A 12185-nucleotide genomic window follows, 5' to 3' on the forward strand; every position below is an offset into this window, starting at 1 on the left:
CTGGAAAGTAGTACGAAACCCATGAAGAAAAAACCATTTATGGCTGGGAATGGTGCAGAATCCAGCAAGAAACAATCTTTTTCCCGCTAGAAAGTGGTGTAACACCAACAAGAATAAAGCAATTTCCACCTGGTAAGGTACACCATTCTGGCTGGAATAGTAGTGTTTCTAGAAAGAAAAGAGGTATTTCCAGTTGTAAGTGCCCATTGGTCCAGCTGAGAATGGTGCGATTTCCAACCAGAAGACTTGTCGCTCCCGTCAGGAGACAAGACTCAAAATTTCGATTTCTAGCCACTGCTTCCGGTTGACACCTGACTCCAGGCTGAGAATGATTTTAGGCTGCAAAACTGTATCGTAACACAGCAGGAACTGGAAATTATTTCAATATGTGACTTGTAGAGACCGGTAGTAGGCCTTCCGTTATCGTCGCTTTCCGGGCCATCCGGAGTGGCGACAGCCCGGGTATCCCGGGGAGTGGCTCGTCTGGCGCGAAGACGGCGTGCGATTCGGCAGAGGTTTTTACAAAGCGTCATTTGAATCCTGCTCAGTCGCTGCAAAGCAACTAGGGAACGAACCACAGCAGTAGGAAGATGAATGCCACCGTGACGGCCTTTTCGCGTTCTTTCGGCACCACTGTGACGACCCAGTTGCCTTCTTTGGACACCGAAGTTGTTCAGATTACCACAGAAGTTCAGCCTACAGTAGGAATCCACGTCGGCACAGGGAGCGCGAACGATAACACCTCCGCGGTGCTACGCTTCGAGGACTACCCGCGTCCGGTGCTGACCGGCGGCTTCGTTGTCCTCGTCATCATGGCCTTCTTCGGCGTGATCTCTAACGCCGTGTCCATCGCCGCGCTGCTCCGGTCCTCGAAGCTGCTGAGGAACGCCACCACGGCGCTCGTGATCAACCTGTGTTTAACCGACCTGCTCTTCTCCGCGCTGAACACCCCGCTGACCGCTAGTATGTTCTGGCACGCCGGCTGGGTGCACAGCGACGGCCTGTGCGTCGCGCACGGTGTGAGCCGCTACTTCAACACTGGCGCCTCCGTCAGCACCGTCATGGCCATCAGCATCAACAGGTACGTAGCGATTGTCAAGCCGGGTCTGTACGCTCGGGCCTTCACCGAGGGCAACAACCTGCTGGTGGTGACCGGTACGTGGCTTCTGACTCTGTCGCTGCTCTTCTTGCCTACGGCGGGCTTGTGGGGTCAGTTCGGCTGGGACGGCGACATCGGCACGTGCGGCGTGGTGCCCAAGAACGGGCGCAGCAGCAAGGCGTTCCTCTTCATGGTGGCCTACATCCTGCCGGCCACGTCGTTCGTGATCTGCTACAGCCGCATCTACTGGATCGTGCGCAAGACGCAGCGCAACATGCACCAGCACATCTCCAACCACAAGTCCGCCGCCTTCATGGCGCGCTTCTTTGCCCAGCGCCAGGACGGCGGCGCCGTGTCCGGGGAGAAGGTTCAGTGCCTGCAGCGGCGCATCGCCGAGGACTGGCGCCTGCTGAATACGGTGTTCGTCATCTTCGCCGTCTTCACGCTCTGCTACCTGCCGGTGGTCGTGCTCGACTCCTTCCGCCTTCTGGACGGCTACCCGGGTGTCCAGGTGTCCGCGTGCCTCACCTACTACTTATCGGCATGCGTGAACCCGGTCATCTACATCTGCATGAGCCGGGAGTACCGGCAGGCCTACAAGGAGCTCTGGCTCTGTGCCAAGAGCGCCGCGCTGTCCGAGAGCATGTGAACCCAAGAGACGCCGGTGTGATGATCCTTTTTTTCGGTGTTGCTCGGCATTATCGCAACTACTTGCCAAGGACCCCAGGGTGTGTGAGCCATGCAGAACATGTCCATTTCTATTACTCTCTCTCTCTCGCTCGCTCTCTCTCTCTCTCGCTCTCTCCCTATTACTTATCCCGCACATTGAAATTGAAGCTACTCCCCAAGTAGCACCAAAACATCAGAACGTTATTTTTTGTTTGGTGTTAATGTTAGAACAATGTTCTTAAAGCATTTTTTTTAAATTATGGTATAAAAACTGTTACATTAACGTTTTGGAAACCGGTATTTAAACGTCCAGAAAACACTTCCACAATATATTACTAATTTTGTGCTACATTTCACGAACGTTGCTGGGAACAAGCCAATACGAACAAAGCAACATTTAAAAGCAAAGGAAAATGTTACATGACATTCTGTGAAAGATTATACGAACAGTAATAAAGCATTTCTACACCACATCAATAGTGTTGGAATTAGGTTTACATAGCATTGCAGAAACACGCGGACCCCTTGCAAAAAGGCGTCAACCGTGTGCAGCGCTTGCAACACTGTGCGCGGCGGCCATGGTGAAGTTTCGAAAGTCTGAAAGTCTTTTTTCGATAGCTCGCTCTCCATGAGGTAGTATGACAAGTTCACGTGAGATTGTTTTCCAAATAACCGGGTGAGAGAACATTTTATCTCGCCTACCTCCAGGGACGCCGGAACCGGGGGGGCAAGGGGGGCCAGAGCCCCCCCAAGCATTTTTATGTCAGGGCTCGGCCCCCCCTACTTCCTGCCTCATTGACATTTTTTTGCGCAACTTACGGTCTCCAAGTTTCTATAAATTTGGCTCCATCACTGACGTGAGAGTAGCCAATTTTGCGTTGATAATACTCGCAAAACGTGACAGCTGCAGCCACGGATTACCGAACCGACACGCTGACACTGGTCTGCGTGGCTGCAACTTGCGCTGAGGTAAAAAAAAGCGGGAGCTGTTTTCTCGTCTCCCTAGGCCTGCAGTCTCAGACGTTTCTTGTGCGGGGTTACAATAGGTATTGTACTGACTCAGCATCGCGACGTGGAATAATTGCCACCACCACCACTACCAACAACATCATCATCATCATCATCGGCCTATTTAAGTCCACTGCAGGACGAAGGCTTCTCCCATTGACTTCCATCCGCTCCTGTCCTGCGCTGTTCGAGTCCATTCTTTGCTTCCGAACTTTCGTATTTCGTCCCTCCATCGAGTTACCGGCCTTCCCCTCCTTCTGGTCCCGTCTCTCGGTAGCCACTCAGTTACCCTGGTGGTCCACCGGTTGTCATTTCGTCTCATTACATGGCCTGCCCAAGTCCATTTCTTCTTATTTTGAATTATGATATCTTCTACTCGAGCGTGTTCCCTAATCCAGGAGGCTTCGTTTCCTGTCCCTAAGTGTTACTCCTATCATTATTCGTTCCATGGCTCGTTGAGCCGACCTAAGTTTTCTTTCCAATTGTTTAGTAAGGCGCCAAGTTTCCGCCCCATATGTCAACACCGGTAGTACGCATTGGTTGTATACTATTCTTTTTAGTGATAGAGGTAGCTTAATTTTGAATATTTGGGGGTGCTTGCCGAATGCACCCCGTCCCATTCCTATCTGGGCCAGATTTCTTTCTCGTGGTTAGGGTCAGCACTGACAACCTGTCCAAGATGGATATAATCTTCTACTTCTTCTAGTATTTCGGTACCTAGGCGGAAGAGAGTGCTTCCAGCATGTTTATTTATCATTACTTTAGACGTATTCATGTTTATCTTTAATCCGATGGCCCAGCTTTCTGACTAGGTCTTGAAGCATTTTTTACAGGTGTTCTGCAGTCTCACTGAACAAGACTATGTCGTCCGCAAACCTCAAATGGCTCAAGAATTCTCCGTTTGCCCGTAATCCCACCTCTTCCCAGTTAAGCTTCCTAAATATATTTTCCAGACATGCTGTGAACAATTTTGGTGCTCCCTTTCTGATCGTAAACTTTTCGCTTTTCGTGTGGAGGATTTTCCTGCCCGTACACCCCTTATATATGTCGTCTAGGAGTCTTATGTAAGTCTCCTCGATTCCCTGGTCTTTTAATGCTTCCAGCACTGCTGCTGTGTCTAGCGAATCGAACGCTTTTTCATAGTCTATGAATGCCATGTGAAGGGGTTTATTATACTCCGCTGATTTTTCAATTGCTTCATTGATGACATGGATGTGATCTGTCGTCCTTTTCTAAAGCCGGCTTGTTCCCTCGGTTGTTGGAAATCTAGGCTGTCGCTTATGCGGTTAACTATTACCTTGGTAAACAACCAACACACCACCGAGAGGAGGCTGATCTCCCTTCTTGTGGATAAGAACCCCCCCCCCGTAGGTGCGCTGCGCCACTGCTAATGGTGCTTTACATTACCTGCTTGTAGGGAGGCGGCGGCAGCAAAGAGACGAGTGCATTGAACCTTCGGGTCGGGTTATAACTATGCGAACTGACCCCTTCTTCTGGCGGCTTTTCTGTTTTAATCCGGTATTCAAATCCATCCACGCTCTTTCTCCGTATTTTTCCACGAACAAGCGCCCTCCCGTTCCCCAACGGCGTGTCGAGGGAAAACATGAAGTACAATGGCTAATTGTGTCTTACTTTACCTGCCAGTGGCGAGGCTGCGGTAGCGCAGACACAGGCGGCGGCAGCAGAGAGACGAGACGAGCCGTTTGAACCTTTGGGTCGCGAACTGACCCCTTCTTCTGGCGGCTTTTCTGTTTTAATCGGGTATTTAAATCCATCCGGGCTCTTTCTCTGTATTTTTCCACGAAGAAGCACTCACCGTTCCCCATCGGCGTGTTGCGGGAAACGCATGAAATACAATAGCTAATGGTGTCTTACTTTAACTGCCAGTGGCGAGGTTACGGTAGCGCAGACACAGGAGGCGGCAGCAAAGAGACGATAATTGCCTGGTGGGGTCATTCTCCCCGCGCGAGAAAGCGGCAGAGGGGCGCGCAGCTCCAAGTCAGTCTGGTCGGAAAATAGGATTGACTCGTCACGCCGTGGCGGGGGAAGCAAGGCTTGAGAGTGAGTGGAGGAGACAAACTAGAAACGACTGCTATTGATCCTTGAGGAGTGCTACCGAGGCTGAAAGGCGACGCCGAGCTTTTTCTGTCTTATCAGTAATGCTTGTCAGTAAGTGACGGCGGCAAGCGAGGTACACCAGCTTTTGATTGGTGAAACTGAAGAGAAACCGGCGAGCAGGATTTCGTATTTGTGTTGCACCGGAAGGGGCGACGGAGCGGACAATGTTACCATGCACCAGAAGCCGAGGCGGCAGACAGACGACCATTCTTGCGATGGATGACCATAGCTCTCGAAAGTACGGAGAATTCGGCGCGTCATCGTAAAAGCCACGTGGAAGACCTTAGGTTAACGCACCCACCGGCATGTGTGGTGGTTTGGCGGCAAGATAAGCCGCCAAACGATGCCGCGCCGCCGTGCAGAAGCGCCAACAACAGTTGTTCTGTGCCACCCGTTTCTCCCCTCTATTCCACGTCTTTGTCGAAACCGCAGGAGCGTTCTGTGTACATTATAGGTGTGCAGTCCTCACGTTCGTGCACGGCGTGTTAGCTCTCTGAAATGGGGAGGAACGGAGTGTTTCTATGTAAAACGCGTATGGCGGCACTTTAGCTCAACGCATCCAGCGGCATGCGTATTGTGGCGGCGGAAGGGCTCGCACGTGGGCCAGGTCCTTTAGCTTTAAAGAATAGCGCGAAAATAGCGCGAACGATGCCGCGGCGGCGTTGAACATCCTGTAAGGTGCTGCAGTGTGTCCCCCCCTTCCTCACCTATTTCCTGCGTTTTTTTCTAACCGGCAAGGGCATTGAGCGTAAGTTTGTTGTGGGTATGCAGTCTTGCAGTGCGCCCAAGGCGTGTCCCTCTTTTGAGGGTGGTGCAGCAGAGAGGGGACCTGTCACTTTTCCGATGGGACAGCATTGTTTGCGGAGACTTTCTGACGTTGGAAACCATGAAACGATGGGCAGATTAAAAGGCCCTGCGGCGGGTCACAAGGTGTTTAAATAAGCAAGTTCAGCTTGTGCGAAGCTGCACTAGTCCTTCGCACAGGAGGCACGACGGCGACCGGCCCTACTACCGGACCGGCAGACTGCGCTCGCTACGGTATGTACCGTCCTTTACAATTATTATCAGTTCGGTAGGCCTGTTTAGTCTTCCTTTTTTGGACATAGACAATCAGTCACTTATACACGCTACGCTACAAATTCACTAGGCCCGTTGGCGCAGTTTGTGAGCAAAATAGTCGTCATTTTCCATTTAGGCGTTGGAAAGGACGTTCTTATGAATTTATCCACATGTTGCCCTTAATTCTTGAGACGCGACAGCCTGTTCTGATCTTATGTTCTACTTCCTCCAATCAGCATGTAACGGCTTTGGCAGTACTTTTAGACCGAGTTTACTACATAAAGATCGGTGAGATACTGTAGGCTTTTAGAAGCAAGATGCATCCGCGCTAATACCTTGATGGACGTGAACGGAGAACGAAAAGAAGTTATGATATAAAGTTCTCATTAAAGAGCATTGCTGGTACCCGGTAAGAAAGTCGAACGTTATTTAGCTAGGTCATGAATTTTACTTGATGTTTGTTTTTATTTCTTTTGACGATTTGATATTTACGCTTGATGTAGAAAAAGAAGACTGTTTCCTTTTGATCGTAAATCTTGATCGTAATCTTCTTGCACATGAACTGGAATTCTATGCTATTCGAGGTATGGCTTTCAGCCTTATTACATTATAATTTAGTCATCGTTCCCAGTTTGTGACAATAATACAATTGCAAGTCGGATATTCAGGAAACATGTTCTGGTGTTCCCCAGGGCAGTATTCTAGGACTGCTCTTATTTCATATTTATATTAATGACATTGTGCAGATAGACCCGTCAGTGAAGTTCGTAATTTACGCCGACGACACGAGTTTGTTTATCGCAGAAGAGGCTAGCGAGAGATTACTCCAACGAGGTAATGAGGTCGTTGAAAAATTAGCCGTATGGGCTTGTTGCAGTGGGTTCAAGAATAACACTGAAAAATCTAAGGCAGTTATTTTTGGTGCAAAAGGTGAATATGTCAATAAAAACCAATATTTAGTTTTAAATGCGTGTCCTGTAGAGATTGTAGCCAGCTTTAAAAATCTTAGGAGTAGTTTGGGAACACATGCTTTGGGAATTGCACGTTGACCAAGTTGTCAACAAACTGTCGAGAGTAACGAGATTGCTTTACAAAAATAGTGACCTATTGCGGACGAATACAAAGCTACTCATTTATTATTGGCTGTTCCTGTCGTACTTAAACTGTTGTTTTCTTGTTTGGGGCCCAACAACGGTTACAAATATTCCTACAATATCTAGGTGCAAAATAAAGCTGTTCGATTTATACCCAACGTTGCAGCAGACAAGCCAACTAGATCTTTGTTCAAATAGTTTGGTTTAGTCAACACGAACAATTACTATAATTACCGTTTATGGAAGGCGTGGGTTGCTGAAAGAATAAGGGAAACGTTTTCTATTTGTACTATGTCCAACCTAACCGTTAAAGAGCATTCCTACAACACGAGACGACCTGATTATTAGACTCTCCGTCCCACTAGAACAAATTATGACGACCACTTGATGCAAAACATTGTCCCGAAACTTTGGATGAGCAGTGGAAATCGACTTACATTCAAAGATGGGCTTGATTTGTATGTATAGCGTAGTGTTTGAGCGCCATTGTCGCTAATGTAGCGTTTGTTTTTAACTTTACCACCTTTCTTATTTTTTTCCGTTTCCATTGTTTGCGAGTTGTACATCTCCCATGCAAGTGTTGTATAGGTGTTTGTAGCATGCAAATTTTGGTTTTTCTCTGATGTGAATAGCTTTGCTTGAATTATTTATGATTTCACTGTTGTACGCCATTTTCTTTTCTCCGAGTGGGAGAACTTTAACAGTTTGGTTTGTCACCGAAGCATCCCGTGATTTTCTCACATATGTGTTTTTATGTTAATGTTTTTAATACGTTTTCTCATGTGGTATTACAACTATGTAGCTGCTGACCTCGTAATCGGGCGGGGGGAGGGGAGCAATGTCAAGCTACGAATGTTTCTATTTGCAAACATTAAATAACGTTTCTATGTCGACGTCTATGACAGCCACCACTTGGGGGGTCTCGGGGCCTTTGGGCTGTCTTTCAGATTTTTTTAAATAGGCCATAAAATATCCCGAACCCGAATTACCGAATTAAAAATACTTCCTAGCTCTCATATTATAACAGCCACATGCTGCTCGACATTTCCTAATACAAATGCAATTTAAGTTCCCATTATTCAAATTGATATAGCCCTCGGATTACGGATCACCGCTTTTCTATACAATAAAATATTTGGCCTCTATATTTTCTTTCGTACTGGTCACAAACTGTTCAAAACAGAAAAAGAAACAGGACAGAGGTCTATCAACGCTGAGTTTTGTTCAGCTCGATCCATGTTGCACTGTTAGTGCAACAAAACCAAACGAACTGGGGCATTGATCATGCCGACGTGTGTTAGGTGTGGGCAGCGTCAACTAACGGCTCTTTTATTTGATCCCAGCCCTCACGCAATGCCCGGCTCCCAAAGAAAGATCAGTGGTTTCTTTCTACCAGCTCCAAAGCGTGCATGCCTTGGAAGCAGAGATTGTCAAGGTATAATAATGCACAGATTTTTGTATATAATCACGAGTTCTGTTTGTGTGAATGCCTCCGTTCAACAATTCTCTTTGCTTCTACGCTTTTCTCTGTCGCTACCAGATATTTCTTCTGAAAGACCCGGCCTACAGTGTCATCGCGCAGAGCAAGGCACAGGCCATGATGGTAATAATTGATATTTCATTGATACATTTTTGCATTTTAAAAGTGGCATTTTGAGACAGTTAAGGACGGTGCGAATTTTGCAGAAATTGGTCCATCCCGTACCGACAACACGAACGCCGTTGTTGCACAACCATTACCTGACGACAGCGCCCGTCCTCCGGACCTGTCACCACTGTCGACTGATTGCTCAGCGGGTAAGTAGTTTCAGTATATCCAAATTAAGGTCATGCCTATCGGTTATGCCAATAATACTTTTTTGTTAGACATAGGCTAGGGAAAATAGTGTAAACTTGATTTAAAAACCGAATAGGAACAGAAGAAGCAATGAATGCCTTTTATTTCATTTGTACAAGCCCAAACATCGCGACCTGCTAGCCGGACGGAAGAAGCAACCAGCTCGGACGAAATGAGCAATCTGCAATCGCTCGCCTTCAAGAATTCGAGAGAGAGTTCAAGCGAGGACGAGTCAGCGCTGAACGACCATCCGTCACTTCCGGCAAAAAACTACAGGTTCCCAAAAAACCAAGGAGGTAGATCATGTCAACGTGGCTGGTTTGAGCGATTTTCTTGGCTGTCCTACCAAAGCAAGAGCGACTTAGTCTTTTGTCAAGAGTGCCGTCGACATTTCAAGAAAAAAGGGGACAACACTAGAAATGTGGAGCGAGCTTTTGTTAAGACTGGTTTTAACAACTGGAAAAAGGCTATCAAAAGGTTCAAATCGCACGAAAAGAGCCAATTTCACGTTGACTCCGTGAGCCTAAACTTGTCATACCAGAGAGGCATTCCTGTTTTGAGTCTCCTTTCGCAGCAATGCAACAAACATCAGGAGGATGCCAGGGCAGTACTTCGCGTCATAGTTAGCTCTGTGCGCTATCTCTGCCGCACAGGGCAAGCTCTTAGAGGACAAGGTAAACTGGATGGAAATTTTCTCGATTTGCTTCATGAGAGATCAGAGGATGTCCCGGTCCTTAAGACGTGGATGGCTAAGAGGGACAAATGGGTGAGCGGGGACGTGCAGAATGAGCTTATAGAAATTATGGCGCATACCGTACAGCGAGAGATTGTGGAGGACGTGAAATCCAGCCCGTTCTACGGTATCATCGCTGATGGAACAACGGATGTGAATGGTGACGAGCAGTTCACCTTTTGCGTGCGGTGGGTGCAGAGCAAGACCCTTGAGCTTCGGGAAGAGTATATTGGCATGTACAACGCGCCCGACAGCAGAGCTGAAACTCTATACTCTGCCATCAAGGACATGCTTTTGCGCCTGGGCCTAGACTTTCACTGCGTCCGTGGCCACTGATTTGATGGGGCGGCAAATATGTCCGGTCGTTTTTCGGGTGTACAAAAAAGAATTAGCGATTGCGAACCGCGTTCTTTGTATGTCCACTGCAGTAATCACTGTTTAGATCTTGTACTGCAGGAGGCTAGCAGGAGCTGCGACATAATTGGAGACGCTCTTAGCACTGTTAAAGATATTTCCAACGTAATCCTCGACTCCAAAAAGCGCGAAAGTGCTTACGCCAACATAGTAGTTTCTACAGGGGGCGAAGTAGATTTGGAGAACGGTTCCAGGCCAAACAATTTACTGCCGCTTTGCCCTACGCGATGGACCGTTAGAGTTAAGTCCATGCAAAGGTTTCTTGACAACTACGCTAGGGTACAGGAGACGCTCAAGGAGCTTTTGGAGACACCAGGTTCAGTGACAGATGGCAGCAAGGCCATTTTCAGGGGTTACTACACCCTTTTGCAGAAATTTGAAACGTTGTGAGGGATCAACATTTCCATAGCTTTTTTCGGCCCTTGTGAAGAATTGGCAAGGGCTTTCCAGAGCTCAACATGTCGAGCGGCGGGTGCAAAAGAGGCTGCAGAGGCTCTCCGCGAGGCGATCTCTCGGCTGCGCTCTGATGCCGCGTTTGAGGAGCTGTGGCAGCACACGAGCACAACTGCAGCACGCCTATGCCTGAAAGAGCCTCGAGTGTCCAGGCCGGCAAAACCGCCTAGGCGGTACGAGGCGACTGACAGGCCTGTTCAGCCAGTTACACTCGACGTTAAAGCAGCACTGCGCAAGGAGTATTTCGCTGCTGCCGATCGGATTATGAATGAAACGCAACGGCGTTTTGAGCAGCCGGGCATGTTACAGCTCGTAAAACTGGAAGGCATTTTAGCCAGCGCTGCAAGGGGAACTCAGTTCACAGCTGATGGGCTAAAGGCGTCTTTGGGAGTGCATGCAGTAGATTTTGACCTGTGCAGACTCTCGGCGCAGTTTCTGCTTCTACCAACTCTTCTACACGATGCCGATTCCACCACATCCCTGGGCATTTTGAAGATGCTGCAAAGCAAACCGGAAAACATTCGCGAGCTAATGGACCACGTCGTGCGGTATGTTCAGCTTTTGCTGTCCATACCTGCATCGGTCGCTTCTGGGGAGCGCTCTTTTAGTGCTCTGCGCCGAGTAAAAACTTATTTGCGCAACCGAATGACCCAGAAGAGGTTGTCGCATCTTCTGATTTTGAACATTCATAAGGAAAGAACGGCGGCCCTCAGGTTAGAGGACATCATCAAAGAATTTGTGAGCAGAACAGCGGAGCGAGTAGCAACCTTTGGTCCCGTCTAGCTGTCCGAAATGCCTGCTGCTTTTGTGCATTTTTGACATTCATGTACAGTCATGGTCACATGAAGTGCGAACACAAAATTATGAACAAGAACACGCAAAATTGAAAAATGCTGTTCTTGGAGGTCCAAAAATGGCGCACTGTTGGTATATTTTGAAAGCCACATTTTCCATCTTTGTTATTGTTATTAGGCCACACATCAATGTGACTTGCATGGAGAGAAATCGCGCTATTTATGTGTTCTGGTTTATATTATCCTGGTCGCGTTTCATTTGTCCGTGACTATACATACATGTATTATAGCGTGCTTGTTCGTATTGTTGCATTTCCATTATTTTTATGTCATGTTTTTATATGCGTCAATATACAAATAGAAACAGACCTAACTTTACAGGATGGCATCAAAGAACTTTGGAGATAGCAGCAACCTTTGGTTCCACCTAAGCCCCTATAGCAATAACACCACTGACTGATAAGTGTGATGCTTGTGTGCAATATTTCCAATTGTATGTATGTATTATAGCGTGGCTGTTTGTACTGTGGTATTGCAATTTTTGTATTTGTATTACGCTTGTTTTCTGCGCCATTGTATAAACGTACCAAACATTCTGTTGCTTAAATAATATGTCAAATGCGAATAAATATGTGGTCACTGAAAATTCACTCTATTTTCTGCTTAATAGTACGCGGCCTATCTTGACTAAGATGGCCACTCGCAACACATTCTCTTTCTTCCCCCTTCCCCATCCCGTTTATTTTTTATTCAATGAACGTATAATAAGCACAATTTAAAGTTAAGAATAACCAGTGGGTAAAAAAAGATTTTTGCACGTGGTTAATAGAAAAGAAGTCGATTTTTTTTCTTTCTAGCGAAACTCTGATTTTAACCGCGTAAAAATTTCGAAGTACATAAAAAAATA

The 12185-nt window shown here is 47.3% G+C and overlaps 2 protein-coding genes across 2 annotated transcripts; both read left to right on the top strand.

The window, feature by feature from the left end:
- The first annotated feature begins 590 nt into the window (after positions 1-590).
- LOC144165836 (G-protein coupled receptor moody-like) lies at positions 591-1860 on the top strand. Its single transcript, XM_077695609.1, has one exon. The coding sequence runs from the start codon at positions 591-593 to the stop codon at positions 1746-1748; it is 1158 nt and encodes a 385-aa protein (XP_077551735.1). The 3' UTR covers positions 1749-1860.
- Positions 1861-4811: 2951 nt separating this feature from the next.
- On the top strand, positions 4812-11928 carry LOC144165787 (uncharacterized). Its single transcript, XM_077695561.1, has 4 exons — positions 4812-8482; positions 8588-8650; positions 8734-8844; positions 9004-11928. The coding sequence occupies exon 4, from the start codon at positions 10749-10751 to the stop codon at positions 11265-11267; it is 519 nt and encodes a 172-aa protein (XP_077551687.1). The 5' UTR covers positions 4812-8482; positions 8588-8650; positions 8734-8844; positions 9004-10748; the 3' UTR covers positions 11268-11928.
- The last annotated feature ends 257 nt before the right edge of the window (positions 11929-12185 follow it).

This window comes from Haemaphysalis longicornis, unplaced genomic scaffold (assembly GCF_048455015.1).
Source record: "Haemaphysalis longicornis isolate Haplotype H1 unplaced genomic scaffold, Haemaphysalis longicornis Haplotype H1 scaffold_15, whole genome shotgun sequence".
In the NCBI taxonomy this organism is placed as follows: Eukaryota; Metazoa; Arthropoda; class Arachnida; order Ixodida; family Ixodidae; genus Haemaphysalis; species Haemaphysalis longicornis.